A 22,837-nucleotide genomic window follows, 5' to 3' on the forward strand; every position below is an offset into this window, starting at 1 on the left:
GGGATCTTTCTAAGCTGCAGTTAAATATAACAGATAAAAATAGATATAGGCCAAATCTTGATTAGGGGATCTTTCCACTTCGGTCTTGCTTGAATTGTCGCAATTTAGCCATTGTTATTTACTAATTATTGCAATTCAAGAACAATAAGTTGATTTTGTCCCTTTTATCAGTGTAAAACTGTAAATAGCTTGCTAGTGACATATACGTGAAGGCAAATTAAATAATGATAAAGAAAGTAAACGAATTCGATAACGATGACAGGTTTCTCCTTAGTAGATAGATAGGGGGACACACCCATTTCCATGATAATTAGACCCCTCATAGATTTGGTAAGGGATCTTATAACTCGGTTGGTAAGAACATTAGTACTCCATTTCTTTGAGAGAGAATTCGACCACAAATGTTTTTGACCGAAACTTTGCGAAGCAGCACTGTTAAATCCATGGCCACCAATTTGCCAACCTCTCTGACGACAAAGTTCACAAGTTGAAGCTGCCCAAGCCAGTTCGAGGAGCGAGGTTTTGCACGTCCTCTAAAGGTTGGTTGGTTATGGACCTTATGGTCAAGGAAGATGGACTAGACTCCCAGACGTTTCTACTAAACCCTATTTCAAAAGTGATGCACCAACTTCCGTCGTTGAAAACAGTTCCATATTTCCGAAGGTGCGTCGAAGAGTTTAATAATCTTGGTGTCAGGGTTTTCTGTGCCAAAGTTGTGTTATCTACCTCAGATATTAATTCCGAATCTTGTACGGTCGCAGCAATGTTTCTGGGTTCTAATGTTCACAGTAGGGTATTGGGTTTGTGTAGACCTGAAGACGCGACATGAAGCGTCGTCCAGGATTTAGAACATGAAAAGAATCTGTTGATATTTTGTTTTCTTCTGGTATGCTATACGCCTTCTTTAAGGCGAGTAGTAGTCGTAGCAATGGAATCGCTGACAGCAGCTCGCGCGTAAACTTGGGAAATATTAACCATGCAGTGCAATTGAAGTTGGTCTATGGCAATAAAGAAGAGGGTAGGGCAACTACCTTTCGAGTTCATGATGATTATATTATTTTGCCACAATGGGTTCACAACTTACAGTTGCTAGAATCAACAATAAACAATGAAGTCTTGGTTATTCATCAAATGAAATATTTATTTTTTTGTAAAAAAGAAGGGGAAACAACAATGGCAATGGTGGTGGCGGTGGCAGCAATACAATGATGATGAAGCTAATCAAGGCAATGATGGTTACGCTAACGAGGAAGGCAATAACATGGAAGGTAATGATCAATAAATTGTAGGAAAGAAATTCGAACCTGAATGCATAGGGGCATTGCTCTATGCTACATGGCTAAGTCAATGTCTGCTATTTGTGGTAGCTCCTTAAAGATAGAAAATTGCTTAACAAAATTTATGCTTCTTTTTTCCTTTTTAATATTTTTTTTTTGCATCGCCCATTAACAGAGAGGTCTGACGTTGTTCGCTATCAATAACGTGGAACTTTTCTTCATTTTTCGCCTAAGCCTGTAACGTCGAGTTTGAGACTGGAACTTTTGAAACATGAGCTTGCAGTTCTTACTCTTTTATATGGAACTGGAAATAAAACTATAAATAATCATAAACCACAATGATGGATACGAGCACTACAACACAATCAAATTCTAAGAGTACAAGAAGTAATGCAGACAGCGACTCTGAATCTTACAAGTTAAGCGATACATTGACCTCGACGTTGGTGTCCGTTAGGATAATTTCTTTCGAGTTAGTAGCCTTCGGGTGATCAAGGCAATCCAATTTTATCCTGAAATGTAGAGGTTTCATAAAGATGACATCTCTTAAATCTCTGTTTGATTTTAACAAGAGCTGAATGCATGAATCTCTTCCCAGCTTTCCACTCTTCTCCGAGTTTAAAATATCTGCTATTCTTGCTGCATATTTCTCCTGATTATTCTCTGCTACTTCTTGCTTTCTTTTAAGTTTTAAATACAAAACAGCGTAAACAATAACCTGCATGATAACAAGAGTGAAGATTTAACTGGCACCAAAACTGCCCGTAAAACAAATAGGAAGAAAACTAAATGCGCACACCTCGCTCGTTCCAGGACTAGTATTGACAACACAATTGATGTGTACTCTCCCGTCCTGAAATCCTATTTCCCTAGTCGTACTCTCATCTTCGACAGTTGACTCTGGATCAGGTTCTGATATCGACAAGGCAAGATTGTCCAGTTCATCGTACCATTGTTGAGCAACACCAACCTGAAAACTCGAAAGAGATGAAATCCTAAGCTACTAAAAGATGGAATATAATACTATACAAGGAATTAAGTTCTTCCAGATAGGAACCTTCTCGGAAGATCCTCCTACATCCTCTACCCTTGACACTTCAGTAGCAGCTCCTCTTGCCTGGCGCCATATGCAGCCTTCTTGTAACTGTTCCACAAGCTCAGTATCCTCAGGGACCTCCACATTTAACTGTATCCCAATTCTTCCTGTTACATAGACAGTGGAATTCTCGGATCGAAGAATCACATAACATATTATGTTTGCATAGTTGACAGCAACAGCATACTGTACATGAGAATATTGAAAAAAAAATAACACTCAACTGGGAAAGGAAAAAGAAAAAAAACAGCTCCAGCCTCCAGCAAATAGAAAGAAAAAAAAAAACTAATAAACCTTACAAATAAAAATAAAAAGTCAACAATAACCACCACTCCACCCCACCACCCTCTGCGACCCAACCTCCCCCACTAGCTGCTCCGCGATCCTATCCACCACCATCGGTCCACCACCTCAACTGCTCCGGTTCCCACACATTCGTCCTACACAACCCACCCCCACCGCTGCTCGATCTGAATCTCAGACCTCCCCTTCCCTTTCCTCTGATGTTGGCCATTGTCGCCGCAATCGTGGAGAACTTGCCTCTAATAAATTTGAGGTTTTTGTTCATTTTTCTTTCCGGACTACAGAACAATTACTTTATAAGAGTTCAATTTTACAATTTGAAAGGAAGAAGCTGCCATCAGTGGAGATTGGAAGCTTTAGATGTGATATAGTTGATGAGAGAGAGAGAGAGAGAGATTAGCAAGAGATGAGCTAATGATCATCAATATCCCTAGGCAGAACCAACTCACATGTCACACGAAATAGTGAAATACAATGTCAACTAAGAGTACAAGAAGCATACTTAAGATTAAGAAAAATACCTGGTAATAACGAACTGAAAGATTCAAGATGATCAATCACTCCCTCAACTCCACCTCCACTTTATGAAGAAAAACATAGACTTCGTAAGAAAACAATTCATGAAACAAAAGATAAAAGAATATTGGATGTCCAAGGAAACTAGTTTGTAACATACTTAGTATATACTTTCTCCAATGAGGATGGCAACCAATATGGCAGTCCAAGGATTCCAAAATTTGAAAACTGAAAGGTCGAACATACTCCAGATTCTTCACTTAGTTTCAAAATCCTCTGTCCAACTTCAAAATTACATGCGTTGAAATGAGTAATTGAGTATTATAAACAAAGTACAAAACAAATTCATTTTGAAGAGGAAAGAAAATCCAGTTAAATAGGTACCCATATCACAAAGGATTACGTGATTCTGCAAGGTGGTAAATGAAGATAATAGGCCAGCATATGGGAGCAGCTCTGGTGAACAAACAACCTTGGTCTGCTCTTGCAACCAATCATGTGGCATCTGTTTCAACAGCGCTACTTTCTCCATGATCTGCGGTCCACAGACCTCCAAAATCTTCGGGAACCCTTTTCAAGTCCTGATGTTAGACTACATTAAATGTAATTTAAATAAACTAGAAAGAAGAAAAAAGGAAAAAGCAAACCTCTGACGACTGCTTTATCTCTCCTGAAGCCAAATTTAGGATCCATAGAGTATCAAAGCTGCCATTCAAATTAATTAATCGCACCAATGCCTATATTAAAAGTTAAAAAAATAAAAGGCAAGTGACCCAGGATTTATTGATTAAGAAACTATGACAATTGATGTGGTGGTTTTACCTTCGGTTCATAACAACAAGACTGTCATCAATAGATTTCATCAGATGCCATGGATACATCAATGATTGTAAATCAAATCCTTCAGTCCTTGTATGGGCATTGCGTTTCAAACCTAGCTTGGTTGTGATCCAGGTCCAAAATTGATTACTCTTCTTAGTAGTGTCTCCCACTGGATAGACGGTTTCCAGAACCCGGCTCTCCATATCAGCTTTCCTGATGGCATGATTCTTAGTAGAGACCCCACATGCAAACTGGTTAGTTACATAAGTATGCAATATAGCTGCATAAATCACATTATAACTTACAAGTCAATGCATACCTCTGAATCAACAAAATATAGGCAATCCTCAGCGGCAACATAAAATGAAGCTGCAGGGCGTGCCAACTTGGAAGATTCAAAGTTTCCATCCTCAAAACCTGGGGAGGAACCAATCTGGACACACAAAGAATGAAAATACAAACTTGAATTTTCTTCTTTTTATCTTTAAAAATTCAAGAAAACTACAATTACTAAGATTAAATTTAACATCTACATGGAAACACACCAACTTTCCCAGAATAATTCGATAAGGCCAATTTTGTGAAAAACAAAGATGAATCCCAAAGAAGCCCTTCCCATGTAGACAAGGGAAACTACTTTTCTCCTTTTCAGATATCAGAAATTTATAATCATCATTGATTATGCTTAATTCAGAGTTGACATATATAAAGTGAGCAAGTCACGTACACAAAATCCTGATAAACATATATGCACTACAAAATCATCAAATCTCGGCTAATAAGAATATTGAGCTGCCAATAACTGATTACTGAATTGCTCAGATCATCATCTAAGTGAGTGTTAAATTTTTTTATCATGTCTGTGTACAGTGTATAAATTGATGGTTACTATAAAACATAGAAGAACAGTCCACATATCATTTATCATACATACACAGTCCAGAATATGCCCATTTCCATCAAATACAATAATCCGATGATGATTGCTGTCAGAAAGGAAGAGGCGGTTCCCACTTTCATCTGCAGAGATGCAGCCTGTAATGGAGAAGAATAAAAGAAACGCTTAAAACTTGGGTTCAGGAAACATTTTCTTTATTTTTGTGTATTTCAAAAGAACATTTACTATTTCGACCGAACTTCACTAGTCATATGACATGTATCAGTCGAAGTAAATTATAGCTATGTTAAAAGGAATACTTTGAGTTTTTCGCAGAACACAGCTCCGCAATATCCTACAATGCAGATGCTATTATAATGGAGCAAGTCAGTGATGCATAGGGAGCCTATACCTGGGAAGTGGAAGAGAAAATTCCTTAAAGAATCAGTATATGGTTCCTTAATGATCTCAGGTTGCTTCGCCCAAGTGCTTTTCAAGTTAGTAAGTGACTTGGAACTCCTATCATCTTGCACAAGCAAGTCCTCAACAGCTGCACAAGCGCATTAACATGTATCATGGAATATGTATATATATTAAAATGAGTCACTGTATGCATTCAGTCGAACGACATACTAAAAATAATAATAAACAACATATTTGGTGTCCGGTCTAGTAGCAGTAGAAAAGAGATGCTTAAGAGCCAAAGTAGAAAAGAAAGATGTTGAAAGCGGGAAGTACCCTGGGTTGTTTTGAAGTTCAACTGGAATTTTAAGCAACAAAAAATTGCGTGACAAATTGACAATATAAAGCCATCAACACGTATCAGAGGAAACACATTATCCCAAACAAACTTTTAGCACAGGAAGGGATACTTGCATACCTTTACTAAGAACTTTGAGATCCATGTCCTTCTCATGGTAAACCACTGGACTTTTAAAACCTTTAAACAAAATGCAGCATGCCCCGTTTGCCATCTAAATACATTAAAAGAAAACTAATAAAAACATAATACATGTAAGAAACAATGTTTAGAACCATAAACAAGCCAATGAATGTGTACATAGTTATAGATATAAAAGATTTGTTTGTGTAGGTCTTTTCACAAGACAAACCAAGGATCTTTACCTCACCTCAGTGAAGTTCTTGTTCGACAATATAATAGGAAATGTTATGTATTCCGTCAGTGTATATTGGATTACATGGCTTCGATCAGCAGCCGAGTGAATCGACCCACCTGACAGAAAGCCGATAATGTGGAGACGAGGAACCTACAATAGAATACACATAAAGAAAAGACCTTTAGAATGACTACCCGCTCGCCCAAATCATCCAATTCTAAGCAGAGAAAACAAACATCTACAGAAACATATTTCTTCTAATTCTCTATGTGGAAAGAAACAAATACGAAATTTTGTTTCTTTTACCTCTGTTGAAGTGACTTCACTTTTTCTAACATGATAACAGCTTCGGAACTAGTTGTTAAAGAAGCTTCAAGACACCGTCCAGCAAGAACCAAGAAAGTTCCATCTCTTTTAAAGGAATCTTTGCCTCCCTTGGACCTATTCAACCAACAATGGCAAGGACCTGTACATTAATATAGAAACTAAATAAGAACATAAAAAAGATTAAGAAACTGACATTTGCAAAAGCATTTCTTTACAAAGAAGCAATTGAGTACCTTCGAGCACATTTAATGTGGATTTAATGAAGGACAAAAGATCAAGTTCACGGTACGCTCGTGTGATACTTTTGACGTGGTTGATAGCCTGAAAGAGACTGTCAATCAGAAGGCAAAGCTCTGATTACCAAAAAAAAAAAATAAACGAAGTGAAACTTACAAACTAAAATTCGAGCCAAGCAACAATTGAACACTGAGCAAACAGTATGATTATATCACAAAACTACAGGTGAAATTTTACTTAAAATTATCGGTATAATTACCGCTGGGTACGAAACCCACATTGTGAAATCCATTCATCAATTCTTTCCAGAGCGTGTGACTGTGGAATTATGGACAAAGCCGATAACTTGGTAACCAATCTACATTGTAGAAGATGATCACCTGCACCCAACACATCAAAGATTCAAACTTTAAACTCAAATTAACATTACTGGACTTCTACTTCCTAATTTCAACAAATTGCAGGTTAAAGTGATTTCTTTCATGCCAAAATTGAATTATACATTTGAGATTATAGAAACTTTGAGTTCAGTTTATATCTACGGAGGGTGAAGCTTACCGGAGTGAATTCGCGGCAATATCGTGAGATTTCTCTGAAACGCCGATATCTGAGAGCCATTTTTCTAACGGAAGCTTGTGGTTTCTCTGGCTCTTGGCTTTGGGGTTTTGGTTTGACGTCAACGGCCGACGGCGGGGTTTTAATCTTTTGGGCTTAGGGTTTAGCCCTTTTGAGGGTTTTAGGCATTGGATTGGGCCTTTAGGACCAGACCCAAAAAATTCCCATTTGGCCCAAATATTTTAATCAGATGAAAAAAACGTTCATAATGTAGGGTAAACTTTTTCTACTTTTGTTTCTTCAATGTGTCTTTTTCTTTCATACGTGAATCAGTGAATCTGTAATTGTCGTGTAATGCGAGAGATAGAGGAATAGTCCAACTCTTTATAACTCTTATAAAGTTTCTTAACTTTCTGACGTGAGACAATTTTTACATCTTCAATCTTCATACGTCCTATCACGTATGACGAACTTTTAAGCTTAACATATAGACAAGATTAACTAGGTGGCGAAAACCACGTGTGGTAGTTAGGTTTAACATGTATACAAACTTATTTTGGTGCCATAAAGAAATATGAGGTTCTACCTTAAAACTAATGGCGATGTTTTTTAACCCTCGGAATGTAACAATCTTCCCATCCTCGTACCAATGAAACATAAGAATCTATCCCTTGTTGTCTCCTCAAGAACTTTTAATTGAAATATTGAAGGATAAATAAACGTGTGATTTCAAAGATTGAAATGGTTCAACTTGAGGATGTACATTTTGTAATAAATTTGAAGGTGTTTCCCACTTCCTACCCTTTAATAATGAAACCATAAGAGCAACTCCACCGTTGCTAAGCCCCCCCCCCAGGGCTATTCACTATTTAATCCACCCAGTGAACAGTAATTGCCCTTAATAAACAGTAACTGCCTTTTGCATCTTCACCCCTATAATGAATAGCCCTGGCAATAGGCAATAATATTTTTTTATTTATAAAATAATACAAAATAATTATTTTAAGAAAAGTAAAAATTAAAGATTAAAGATTAAAGATGCAAATTCCATTGCAAAGTTAATGCAGCTTCTCACACTAGTCAAATTTTGACTAAACTTTAAAACAATTTGCTCAAGCAATTAACTAATCAAATTATGCAATTCTAATTTCTAATTAGAAATTAGAAACAATTAGCTAATTCGGAACTAAAGAATTCAGCTTTAAAGAATTTGATTTAGTTGATTAGTTAAATTACGAAATATTAGGAACCGTTAATCAATTCGGAAAACTTTGAGTTGACCTGATCATCTGCAGAGCAGTGGTACTCATACGTGAGCTTGAGGAACTCAAACCACCGCAGAAGTAGGAGAACGAAGTCGTGATCTTGGCGGTCACGTGATCCACTCTCCAAGGCGGCGGCGGTCACGAGGTGATAATCGAGGAGCTAGGCCTGCAACGCCTTATGGAAGCAGACGAACATGAGGATCGGCGTGTTGGCGAGCGGGACACGTGTCGCTAATGCGGAGGACTCCGACTGGGCATCGTTTTGCAAAGGGAGGAGGAGGCATTGGGGAGAGTCGTTGTTGTCGCCTCTCGCGTCAGCGAGAAGCTCACCCTCCGTCTCGGGGATATCGATGTCATCGGCGTGGAGATCGACCTCTGTGAAGAGCTGTCTAGGCCCGTCCACCACCGCATTAAGGTGTTGCCGCTCTTTGACTCTGTCCAGGCCCGTCCACCACGTGGCTGATGTCGCCTAGACGTTAGCCTTGTGTCACATGCCCTTCTGGCTCTTGGGTTGGCAACTTCTGTCGGACCTCTCCCTCGAGCCCGCTTGGGCTCCATCGCCAGCACACGCTGGACCAAGTTGCTCGGACTTTCTGGCCCTCTTTGAGAGCCAGTTCACTTAGCTATTACCCATGGTGGAACTGCTCTAAGCATGAAATTTTTAATTGTGACAAATCTCTTTTTTTTGTCTTTGACTAAGATTAAAGTAAAAGTTACTGTCTGTAGTTGCCTTTCCAAAGTATAAACTACAAAACAAACATTAATTTGGAAAAAGAAATAGCTCAAGTCTTCGTTTTAAAGTTCATATGGCACTCGGTCTTTGATGATTTTTGTGTCGGTTTTAGTTTAATGTACATATTTTGTTGAAATTTCTAAATTGGAAAATTGGCAAAAACAATTACAATATATAATGTATGGTTTCATTATTAACACGTACATTGATGCCTTCTGAGATAAAATGGTGCCACTTTTTTTGGGCTTGCAAGTTGTTAATTTGATGACAATACGGACAATGACCTGTTTTTTTTTTTTAAATTGACAGATTTAACGTTACATTTTTTGGTGACACACAATGATAATATAACCTCTACACCGTAATGTGAATTTGAAAGCAACGTAATATCATTAAAATTTAAAATAATTAGTTCCCATCCAATAAGACCTCTCTCACATTCAACTTGAGGAGAAATTTTTTATTGTGACGGGAACACGGATGGTACACCACGTGTTTTTATGTAAATGGTGAGAAATTTTATTTTTTAAGTTATTAACTTTTTAACACACATATCTCATCATTTGTATAATAACACATGATGAACCTTGTGTGCCAATCATATTAAAAAATCTCTCCAACTTGAGAGATTTTTCGGAAATTTTTGTATGCTCTTGCGCTGATATACGGGAGCATACAAGAAAATTCTGAAATTAATTATATATTTTTTAGAAAATCAATTTTCAAACGCAAAATGATAAAGCCTATGATTGGGAGCAGCTTATTCAGCAACAGGCAATGATACTATTATCATTATCAAAATCATGACTTTAGTTTTGGTTGCTTGGTTGGAATCAGCTTTCTCGGATTTTGTGTTTGAGAAGACAAAAGCCAAATTCCAAAAAGTCGATCAAATAATTTAAATTTCTAAGCAGGCAAAACAAAAGGTCCTCCCCTACCTCCAGTGCTTCCACTACTGCATTTGTCACAGAGAGATCTGACACCACTGCTTCCCTCCCTCTTTATCTCAGATTTCTCAGCGTATTATCTCCCCCCCTTTTTTTTTCAGCTTTAAAGAATCACTATTTTTTTCAGCTTTAAAGAATCACTACCATTCCGCGCAATAAACCCACATGATACATCTGATTTTCTTCTTCCTTCTTTTTCCAAAATATATAAAGTGTATGCATTTCTTTCTTCAATTTGAAGGGGTACCATGTAAACTTATCAAAAAGTTTACAGAGTTCTTTTTCTTTTTTTAATTTAAAAAAAAGAAGTAAAACAATAGCTGTTTTATCAAAATAATTTACAGAGTTGGGAATCATTATTACCAATTTGACTAAAAGTAAATTAGAGTTTTCATAAATCTATTGACAATATATATGAACAAACTAAAACCGAATTTTGATCCAAAAAAAAAAAAAAAAAAAAAACTAAAACCGAATTTCACCATCAACATTAAAGTATTTCATAATTTTATTATAATTAATCAGAGCAAAAGGAACAATCCCATTTATAATCTATACCACCACCCAAAATCATACCATTATCATCTACATATGAAATTACATAATATGAAATATTAATTATAACCAAAGTGTACTCTTGCTATACATTTCTAACCCCAATCCAAAAGCAAAAAAAAAGAAGGAAAATAATAAAAGAAAAGGTAATGCTAATTAATACGGATGACGAGAACAACAATTTAAAGGTAACAAACCTCATTCATCACTGCGGGACAAAGCAGTTTTAAAACAATAACCACAAAGATGACAACCATAATAACTGTTGCCGTTACGATCCTTTTCTTCTCTCTACCTTCACCATCTCTGCAGCTAGTTTGATATAGGGTTTGGTCCGCTGGGAACTTCATGAGCTTCAGCTCCAAAATCTCTTCTGGCACTCGGATTTGAAGACGACGACGTAGTTGTTGGGTTTTGGGTGTTTTTTGGGTGGAAATTTGTGGTAGACTTTGATAAGGGCTCGGAGAGAAGCCTTTTGCTTGTGATTGGTGATGTGGAGGAGGAGGAGGTCATTGATGATGGACTGACAACAAGAAGAAAAATGAAAAAAACTAGGGCAAGAAAGAGAAGTAAATTAGGGTTTACTTTGGTGGGGAATTCAGAGATGGATGGTGATGACGACGGTGATGGTGATGTTTTAGGTGCAGCTGCCATGCAATTTGGAAGAAGAAACCACCCCCCAAGAGCCCACAAGGGTTCAATATCCATAGACCAGCACCAAGGCTAGCTAAGAATAAGGGAAGAGAAAGAGAGAGATCTAGAGAGAGAGACAGAGGGAAAGTGGTGATGATGATCAGAAAGAGAGAAAGAGAGGGGAGAGGGGAGAGGGACAAGGGAGAAAGAGGAGAAGAGAAGCTTCAGCAAAAGTGAACAATATAAAGTAGGTTTTGAAATTCGATACACATTTGTATATATGAGAAACCCAAGTGAAAAAAAAAAATTTGTGTACCCGAAATAATACTTGACACGGGATATAATTAGACGATAAAGTTGTTATATAAAGTTCAAAAATAGAGCCAATTAAATATGAAATTATGGTACCGAAACGGGGTGATGAAATAACCAAAACACCCTTGTAAAATGTAATGAAACGAGGACAATTTGGTACTCAAATGCACAAATGAATGAAATATTAAAGAGGAAAGTAAAAAGGCAATGCACCACAGAGAAAGGAGATAGGGAGGTGGTGGCTTTTTCTTGTTTGGCCGGTTCCTCAAAAAATCTTTCTTTGACTTGGAGAACCCTAAGAAAAGAAAAATATACTGATTTTGTTCTTTGCGTTATTTTTCTTTTCATGGAGAGAATTCATTCACTTTCCCTTCCATTCTTGCGTAATTTGCACACTCTAATATTCTTGATTTGCCCTATATATGATAGCCATCATAATTTGTAATATGAAGTCCAAAAATTGGTAAACAAATTCACGAAAATTAACTAATGGATATTAAATTGCCAATAATAGATGATATATCAATTTGAAAATCAAATTAATCACGTGAGTTTATAACTATGTGAAGAGAATTAAAAACACGCATTTGAATGTATTATTGTACATATTTTTTTGTAATTAATACTATTGATAATACACCATATCCTCTCACTTACATGTTGTCTCATTTCATGATAATACTTTTTTATATATTTGAAATTGAATGTTAAAGAGTGTGAGCAAAGCCCTTTTGAGCTGAGAGTGGGTTTGTATAGAAAAAAATTTGGTCTGCCCTGGAAACAAAATAGGAAAAAGCACATGGAAAGCAAAGCATCGTATTCTATATCATATAAACATAGTGCTGCTTCTCTCATAAGTCGTGAGTCATGACTCATATATTTCTCTGTGTGTGTGTGTGTAATATATATATATATATGGATTATTTTATATAATGTTATGATAGTGATTACTGAAAGAGGCCAAGGACACATTGTATGTAATGTCTCCCACGATGGGTGATGCATGGGTCCCCACGACCTCGGTTCAAGAGAGGGATGGTACGTTAAGGTTATGTTGGGAATTCCATATATAGGTACATACATATATACAAATCAATATGTATATATGTATATCAGTACATTGTTGTTTGGGAAGCTAGAGAGATTTGTGGGATTGATTGAGTGAATCATGGGTTGATTTGTTTGACCATAACGATCACATGTCTCCGACAATGATGGAGTAGTTATCCTAAATAAATAAGTGAATCATGGCAAATATATGTATTTGGTGTTTGTGACTGAATTAAAACGCAATTAATAAGAGATCTTCTTCTTAATTTTCAACGACTTATGTGCATGTAGGTTGTTAAACTGCCGAGTCATGTAACTTTCTTCATAAACATATGTATTAGTACTAGATAAGAGTAACTTTTGCTTCTGGAGTTGTTGTGTTCCGTTTTCTCACCTAATATGGCTTGTATAATTGAAACGGGAATCAAAAGGGTAAAGAAAACTATCTGATGAAAATGACAAAAGCTACTTTTCTAAACATAATGCGTCATCAACAAAGACTGATTGAACACTGTCGATACAAACTCCTCACCCACCTTATCAATACAAGGTCAAGTTTCAGCTTGTTCCTATTTCTTCAGCAAAGAAAAGCAAAACTGATAACATAACCTTCATTTTGGTAAGGATAAGGTAAAACATTCACGAAGAAGCCACTTCTAGTTAATATCATGCTAATGCCACAGGGGACAAATAGTCTACGTCTGCAAAAATATGTAAATAAATTTGAAAAAAATATTGAAGAATAAACATCATTCAAAAAATGGGCGTAGAGGCCATGTGCTGTGTTCGTGTGTATATGGTTCCATGACATCTGGGACCAAAAGCCAGAAGTCAATTGAGTGGACCTTCCAAAAATTTGTTTTAGAATTCGGGTGATGTAAGTTAACAGCCATAAATCTGCAAAAATTGATTTCAGTATCTCAAAGGGACAAAGACAAGACAGCCTTCATATACAAATGTATATTTTCTTTAAGTTAGGTATGATAGTAAATCTAGGGCTAGCAGCAAACCAAAACCAGTATCACACACTACTATTATTTGCTCGAAATGTCAACAAATTGAGGTAAGCTCTTAACCCTCATCTAGATAATATCGTTTTGTGCATTGGTTGCCCTTAACAGGTTTTGTCAATGGAAAAATAATTAATGCGTGTTTTCTTTTTTGAGTAAACATTGTTGCTTTTTCTTGGTAATATTAAGAAAGTCCTTCATCATAAAAAGTCGTTAATCATAATAATATTATCAAGAAGTCGACCCAAGGAATTATGAATATGCATAATCACAATCCTTTTCTTCCTTTTCTGGCAGAAAAAATTGCATGAGTACAAAGATTAACAATTAATGGAGATTCTACCGTTTAATTAGGGATATATCCACAGGAAGACTGAGACAATCGCATGGAAATATATAGCATCAGTCACATCCAAAATGATGCATTGTATAGATGTGACCTAAACAAATCACATGCTGAAGCAAATAATTATAATTAACCCGTTAGAATATGTATTAGTGTTGTCTGCATGATTTGAATACTTGCACAAACTTTATGTATCTGATACTTTATTTTCCTCCTTTATTTCCTCGCCGCTACTTAATAGTCAAATAATTAAATTCCAATATTTAGGTGGGAAGCGAATGTCCAAGATAACCACTCCTTTGTGTAAGGAATCACTTTAGAAAGCATATTTTAATTGCTTCCTATATGATCATAATTCTTTTCCCACTTACATATGTTACTATTGACATGCAAATGCAGTGTGGATAAATTAATGTCAAACAATTCAATGGTAATTGGTGCCAAACTCATGTAAAACAAGATGTCAAGATATATCTTCATCATTTCTTTCTCAAACACCACATGACACGCAATGAATCACATATCACAAAATATGCGAAAAATTAACATGTTGGATATATCCCAGTATTTCCCAATCAACTAATTGAAGGTGAAAATTTATAAGGCGTCCTTTTAACGTCACTACTATAGGGAATTAGGGTTTATATCAGAGCATAAAAGGTCATGGGTTCGAGTCGTGGATTTTGTAAAGCAAAAATAAAGTTGCGTACGATAGACGTTCCTCCCCTCGATCTCACAAAACTGAAAGACTTGTTAGCTTGAGATCACCTTTTATTAGAACACACACAGCATATCTAACTTAATTGTTCCAACTTTACATAAATGGCTGTAACCCAATATCTATAAAACGAGTTGTAAGGTCGTCTATTCAATCAGATTAGCAATGTGGGTCGTGTCTAATGTCAGAACAGAAACCCTACCCACTGTGCATGTATGGCATTTGATCAGTTTGGGCCACTTGACCTGACTGGTTGTATGGAATCTGACATGTTATCGGTTGAGTGTGTTTAGTATAAATGAATTAGTTCATATGCAACGAACATATATATGCAATGAACCAACATGAATAATTGATGTACCCAATTTGGCTCAGATTTCCAATAATTCAACTGAATCAATCACTAATACATTTTCAAACATGGAAATCAAGGCAAGTAGAAGACGCTATATAAGTGTGCGTTCTTTTATTTTAATAAAGAAAAAAATGTGTGAAAATTGAGAATATTAATGGTCGGAAATTTTGTGTTTTTTTCAAGCCCTAGGGCTGCGTTTGGAGCTTAAGACTTTAGAAGTTTAGCTGAACCTTGAACCCATTAATGGTATACGAGTTGCTTATTATCTGCCAAAGAATTTGATCAGTGCCACTTTTTGTGAATCTTCGAGCCTTAACAAGTTAGTAAAGGGTAACTTAAAATGATACTAACTACTTGTTTTGGCTCGCTGTACAAAGTAATCTAATTAATGATTCAAACTATTCATTTTATAGGTCATAATTCATAGGTTATCGTTGTAAAAGTTTACTCAAATGAAAAATTGTTTAGCTTTTAATTATTATTGTAAACATTTCATTGTTTTTTTGGCAACATTGTGATCTTATATTTATTAGGTCATAGTTAGATAATAACTAAAGGGCTTCCGGTTCTTGTGATTTTTTGTTGGGACGCTCTTTTAATCATATCACAACCTTAAAGATGATTGCAAATTATAAGAAATATTATGTAGTAAATTTGACGAGTAGTCAACTCCATATTAAATTACTAACTAATTAGCGTTTTAACTTTCTTTTATATATACATAAACATTAATCTTGCTACTCAATAGCCAAATAGTTTTGGTCAATTCATCTTTAATATGAAGGCATGCAGAAGCTATTCATTTATACTTTATGCCTCCCAAACAGTTCCTACACATGTAATTCTAGGTATGGGGCTACCCCGCTATTATCACCTTTAATTGTATAAATAAATACATTATGTGTGCCATTGACTGGTAGCTACTTTGTAATTTTCTGTACTGAGTGGCTTATTGTTTCCTTTTGATTCAGTTTCCTGCCAACCTTATATATAGATAATATGATGCCTTTAACTTTTGGATCATCACAGTCAAACAATTATAGTCAAATCTGCTTAGGTTTTTATAAGCAGAAAGATTGGTCAAATATGGAAGGAAGGAGAAGAAGAAAGTATGATATGGGTGGCCGTTTTACTTGTATGGGTTGCATTGCACGTCTCCATGCAAATAATTAACTTCAATATCTCAGAATAAGATTACATGTTTTGTCTTTTGATGGGTAATCTTATCTATTTTATTTAATAAGATGAAGGGTTATCCATCTTTCCCTTTGAATAATGTTTAATTCTAGTGGTGACATAATTCTTCAAGTAAACAACGAATTAAAATACGAAATGAAAAAGTAGCTGTGTTATTTGTAATTTAAAGAGGCAGCTTTTGAGGGAGGGAAATGTATAATCAGCCTCAAATTTGAAAGGGAATAAAGATTTTTGTTATTTAATATTCATATGTAATAATGTTATATATTAAAAAAAATACTTGTATTAGCACTTTAAATCTCATTGTATACTCGTTATAAGTATAAATATTTTTCCTTCTAAATATAAAAATTTGGAGTGCACAATAAGATATTTAGAGTGCCATTAAAACACCCTAAACAGATTTTTCTTTTCTTCAGTTTTATTATATAATAAGGTTATATATTCAAGTGCAACTTTAAAGTTTGAGTTTTTGAATTTTTTTTTCTTGTTTGGTTGTTTTAGAATTAAGATTGATCTTCTTGTGAGTATTTAATGAAGGTTATGCTTATCCTCTTTTTACATTATTTAATGATATTTGCAAATTTATAATTATTGAGTCCTAAAGTTTGTTTGATTTAAATCATTGTTTTATAGCATAAATACATTGTCCTATCTTTTTTTTTTTTTGAAAACTATTTGAAGGGCATTTTTATAAATTTTGCCACAGGCCTTCGAAATTTGAAAAACGAACCTCGTAATCTGTAGTCATATGAAGCCAAAAGTTTAGATTTAAAGTTGGGAGAGTGAATCTTGCTCCTCTCTTTACGTTGCAACGACTTAATTCTCAAAATTTACTCATGCACATATTTGTTAAAACCAGGTAGCTTGTAAACTCATAATAAAATTTCAACATTGATCAATGATCACAGATCGTCAGCGTGTTGGTAGAACTCTAAATATATTTCTTCAATTTTTCTTCGACTTTTCTTCTTCTTGATTAGATCACTTGCACATCAAGGTTCGTAATCAACGTCAAATAGGTACAGTTAACTACAGTTCCAATTAGCCTGATTAGTCTAGTGTAAGGTTCTTGTCATCAGACAACCACGTATTAAAGGTTAGAAAAAGTGGCCAAAAGCAGTGTGGTCCACAGAATTACACACAAATAATAACCAATGATTTTCTTTATAATTGTCTAATCATGGCTAAGAAAAGGTGTTTGCTCCATTGTATGATTAAGAGATATTCATTTGTAAATGTAAGTAAGGGTTCTTAACTTCGACTTCCCAGCCAAACATAAGGTGTTATTATGGTCTAATGATGTTTATTTTCAATTGTAAGTGAGAGTTCTTAGCTTTGACTTCAATGAATGACGAGTTTATTACTAATTTATTATGACTAACTCATTTAGCGAGTTAACACGAATTTTTTATCAACTTTGTATAAATATAGCGTTGTACAAAATAAATTCGTACTGTTTTGTTTTGATAGTGATGCTTCCTCAACCCTTTAATCATAACTTTTTCTCCTCTTTTGTTGTGTTCTTCCATTTCTCTGCCCGTCATGTCTGCCAGGGCTTCTCAATGAATATGGCCAGATCATGTATATTTTTAAGAGGAGAGAAAGTCTTGGTCGGGCAGTGCGCTGCACAAAAATTTCTTTTCTTAGACCTCAATCCAATAACGAAAATGCTATATCAGTGGCTCGTTCGTACGTCGACGGTCTCTCAGTGAGACTCACACACATCAAAAAACTGAGATACCGTCACGCATCTGTTTGCAATTGAGCGTCGCACAACTCAAAGCCAACAATTGCATGGCTTTGAATGATTGAGTTGTTAAACTTATGCATAATTTTGGAGATGCAAGTATCTAATTTTCCCAATAATGTTTGCTCTTCGTAATTTGGTAAGTTAAAAGGTAAAGTCTAAAAGTGGGAAACCATGCTTTACATAAAGGAGTGGACACAATGAATTGATTAGTGTCTAAGAAGTTTCTTAGCATAAGGAAAGATTAGGATGTAAAGATGGTAGGGCCTAACACGACACAAGGATGAAGGATTATCTTCTGTTGAAATAAACTTTTGCTTTTGTGATCTTCTGCAAAGTAAAATCATTATGTGCCAGTCATTTTCTCAAATTCTTGTTTCCCACCATTTTCTTCATTAAGCACGACCTTAGGCTCTTAGGTTAGTAGGGGCATCCCACCCTTACGAGTGGGGTAGCAAACAAGCAAACACACAATGCAAAAATATTTTGAAATCCAGTTTAAGAACTTAGACATAATATTTTATGACATATATGGAATATGATGAGACAAACCTGAAGGAGTAATTCTTCAGTACAACAGTCACTCCGTCACTCGATACTAGAAAGATAGATTGAATGAGAGATGCCAAAATTTAAATTCATTGTAATTCTCAGATTGTTAACCAATGGGGTACAAGGAGTGCCTCAAATGGCCCAACTATAAATGAATTTTTGAATCTGAGAGATTTGATTTACATTCTTCAATTTCTTCTAACCAACTCTTCCCTATCAAAAAGGGCAAATTGCAATGAACAATGGAAAGGAATACTGGTGTATGACTTCCATCGTAGAGACTGTCTAATTCCGGTATAGACGAGTCCTAATGACCTTCCAATCAAGCATTTTAGAAAAAACGAGAGACCCTTGCTGATGTCAAATAACTCGAGGAATAGGCTGAAGTAATACCTCCTGCGATAGACAAAAACTCATCCATATTCATTTATTTCAGCATTAGAGCAGGTAAATGCAAAAGATGAGAAAAAAATGTGAGGCAAGGAGAAAGAGCATTCCACCCTGTAAGGGCCCTTAATTCTTTTGTTCGCTTTACAGGCATAGAGAATTGACATATCACAACCTGATGTAATGCTGATGAGTCAGTTCTTTTCCGGGTAAGCCACTTCCACCAACTATAATCCCCGGTCCAGCTATCGTCTGATTCCTTAATGAGTTAGCTCTGAAACGTCCATAAATCAAATCGATCCTCATACATTGATGCAACTGCCTCCAGATTTTGATGCAACCATTGGTACAAAGCTACCTGAAATAAATGACGTCTTGGTGAACAATTGGGATTATTTTTCCAATGAAAAAACAAACATCAAACGAAACTATCATACAATATGTAAAACCACCTAGCTCTCTCTACATACATACTAGGTCCACACCACAGGCATCAAAGGAAGTTTCGTATCCTAAACCAATAGTTTCTTCATTTGTGACCAGATGACATTTAGAATAAAGTTCCAGAAAAATAGATGTAAGAATAAAAATAGGAATACTTTGGATTCGGTCCCTAGTCACCAATAATTTTTAACTGAAACCTTATTGATTTTTATATTTTGATTAAAGTCCCTTGACTTTGTACACGTCAGCATATTAGCATTGATATATTTTATGTCAGTTATTTTTTCTTTTAACTTAAAATTGTATTTAACAAATCTCACCATTTATGAAATTTAAAATCCCATAATTATCAGATTATAAATGGTAAAAATCTCAAGGATTATGAGACTAATAACAATGTACACAACAAACAATTGTGCACAAAGTTTTGCAAATTTTACTGAGGAGTGTCAAGCGAAATAACGTACCCCCGGTAAATTAATATTGCATGTACCCATGAACTTGACAACAGCAATGTACGTACTCAAATAACATTGTACCCAAATAAAAAGGGATAAGAGGAAAAACTCATGGGTACATTTAAAACACAAGGAAAAGAATGTACCCATTAATTTTGGCTCAACAAACTATTAAAAAAATACAAAGAATGTACCCAAGGAAAAGAATATACACACGTAAATATTGCCCTGATCAATGCTAAAACCTCTATGTGTGTGTGTTTGCACCTTGAAAGAGAATGTTGACACACCCCAACCAAAATCAAGGCGTGACGGTCAGCACGTTTTGGTGGAGGATGTTGTTATGCTCACTAACCTCATTCCGTTGGATATTGTTGATTTTGATGTTATTTTGGGCACAGATTGGTTACATTATAATCATGCCAATATAGATTGCTACGGTGAAGTCGAACTCGAGATATGGTGGGGGCCCGGACCGGGATGTGACAAATGTAATCAAAGAAAAGAATGTACAAAAATTGTACAATTCACCAAGAAACACTTAGCATCATTTGTACACTGCCACCCAACTTAACACAATGTGAACCACAAGCGCACCGTTAAGACGTAGGCATTAGGGAACACTATGCTCTGGGCTTGGAGGATCTCTATGGGGAAATTGTTGGTGTAGGCAAAGATTTGAGGGATGAGGCCATATACCAAAAGCGGTTATGCCTACAATGGAGGTTAATTAACACACTACACTAGTACAAAAAACACTTGGCGCAACGTAGGTCCTTTGTCGCGCAAAGTCAAAAAACGTTGCCTGAAAATTAGCATGACGAAGCCTTCATTGCGCGCCAACCCTCACACCAAGGTAGTGAAAGCAAGGTTTGCGCGACGAAGAAGTAACATGTCTTTGCGCGACATAGGGACCTGCATCGCACAAAGACACTTTGAGAGACGCATGTTACTTCTTCGTCGTGCAAACTCTTGGATTTTTTTTTTTTTTGGGGCAAAAATATTTTTTATTTAATTTTTAATAAATATTGTAATTAAATTCTAAACAATAATTAATAAACCAAGAAAAGTATTTAATTATAAAATATTTGAAAATGTACATACAAGATGTCTGAATAAAAGAGAAAAAACTACAACAAATAGTCTTCTAAGTTTGATACATCAGGCTATTGAGTATCGGTTGGGCGAAGTGGTTGGGAGGTCAAAGGTGGAGCAAGATCAGGTGCTGGCATCAGGATTTGGAGGCCAAACATCTGTAAGGCCCGTACAATAATACTCATCTGCTTACCATGAGAAGCTGACCTTTTAGGGTTGACACTTCCTCCTTCAAGGCATTGACATCTCCTGTGGTTAATCTGGAAGATGAGGCACCTGTTTCACAATCCAGCAAATTTTCACAATCATAAAACTAATAGTTTTAAAATGAAAAAAAAAAAAATACAACGTAGTGAGAGTTAGAAAAAAACTACTTGGCTGGGAGGCCCCACCCTTGACTCTGGATGTCAAGGAAGTGTGATCAAAATGCTCCGACTTGTGGCGGTGCTGGTGAGGCCGTCGTGCCCTGAGCGGCTGAACCGACACTGATGACATCAATGATACAGGCACTTGGGACGCCGTGGAAGCAGCCTTAGTAAGGGGTGTAGGCTCCCCAATCAATGGAGCACTCACGCCTAGAGTAAAAGATGCTGATGATGCGGGAGGCGCATTGGTCACACTCCAACGACGAGTGATCAACTACGACATCTATACACTTTTTGAACCATAAAAATAACATTAGAAACTAATCCTTTCTTGCATTTGAAACTAATCAATTAGCAGCAAAGTAATATCATATCCTTTCTTGCATTTGTTCACATATATATAAAGCAATAATGCAACAGTAGAAACAATACTAATTAAAGATGTCAACTATACTTTAAACTAATGGGATCAGATGTTAACACGGTACACAACTTTAATCTGTCGTATTTTTATTTGTTGTACTTTTATTGAAGATATCATGACAACATGTGTAAGAAGCTTGAAGGCCTCAACCAACTTTGATTATAATATGAAATTATGCCAAGAACGTGTTAATACTAGAGTTTACCACACTATAAGCTTAGACTATGGCTAGATAGCGTAGTTCTTTGACCAAAATTAGTTCACTCTGAGACCATTCAGGTATGGACTCCAATTAAATGGAACTTGACTAGACACATTGTTAAAAGAGAAAAACCAAAACTAGAAGGTTTTCTGGATTGAAGGTGAGTCGACTTCTTCATTAGCCAGCAGTTGGTTGAAGACCCTTACAATTTAAATATCCTATGCAACTATCAATCACACTTCAGATTGAAGATAAGACAACAAAAGAAATATCTACTAAGTTTCTTCAATCCACTAGTGTTACCTTGTGTTTTAAAAGAAATATCCACTAAGTTTCTTCAATCCACTAGTGTTACCTTGTGTTTTCCAGACTCCACATATCTGAGAAATGGAATTTTATTAAAGAGCTAAAATTGAGATGAAAAAACCTACTGAACCAGAGGTCCACCCACTATATTATATAGCCCTAGAATCAAATCCAAAAATACACCTCTAACATTGCAATACAACTCTAAAAACTATCCTACAGCAGCTCCCCAATTTAATAAAATTACAGAAAATGCAAAATCTCTAAAGGTTTGGAGAAAGCAAGAAACCATAGTACACACACAAGAAGGAAGTTAAGCTCATGTCATTACCCAAGAAAGATAGGGGAAAAAATGCAGACAATTCATTCACTACCTCACTGAGAATCCATGACAACAATGCAGACATCCAATGCAACAACAAGAACCCAAGTGCATAGCATAATTAACAGTTAACCACCATTGAAAAGAAAAGTGAATTAGTAATTAAGCTATGCATGTGGGTGCATTACATCATCGTAGTGCAATAATTAATTGTTATTTACAATCTTAAAGCAAGCAACACTCATGTTTTCTGGGCAGAAAAGAAAGAGAGAGTGATGTT

At 35.8% G+C, this 22,837-nt stretch overlaps 1 protein-coding gene across 1 annotated transcript; it reads right to left on the bottom strand.

The window, feature by feature from the left end:
• Positions 1 to 1,578: 1,578 nt before the first annotated feature.
• Positions 1,579 to 21,433, bottom strand: LOC125472542. The gene is made up of 20 exons (XM_048574181.1): positions 21,313 to 21,433; positions 21,132 to 21,214; positions 8,569 to 8,862; positions 7,132 to 7,180; positions 6,833 to 6,953; positions 6,570 to 6,667; positions 6,314 to 6,475; positions 6,022 to 6,158; positions 5,772 to 5,865; positions 5,304 to 5,441; positions 4,949 to 5,049; positions 4,334 to 4,447; positions 4,015 to 4,241; positions 3,840 to 3,897; positions 3,577 to 3,751; positions 3,353 to 3,476; positions 3,198 to 3,256; positions 2,335 to 2,480; positions 2,077 to 2,247; positions 1,579 to 1,995 (listed from the first exon to the last, which is right to left on the bottom strand). The coding sequence occupies exons 1-20, from the start codon at positions 21,431 to 21,433 to the stop codon at positions 1,690 to 1,692; spliced, it is 2,778 nt and encodes a 925-aa protein (XP_048430138.1). The 3' UTR covers positions 1,579 to 1,689.
• Between the last annotated feature and the right edge of the window lie 1,404 nt (positions 21,434 to 22,837).

The sequence above is a fragment of a genome, unplaced genomic scaffold (genome assembly GCF_019419815.1).
Source record: "Pyrus x bretschneideri cultivar Hongxiangsu unplaced genomic scaffold, Pyrus_bretschneideri_v1 Contig7, whole genome shotgun sequence".
Classification (NCBI taxonomy): Eukaryota; Viridiplantae; Streptophyta; class Magnoliopsida; order Rosales; family Rosaceae; genus Pyrus; species Pyrus x bretschneideri.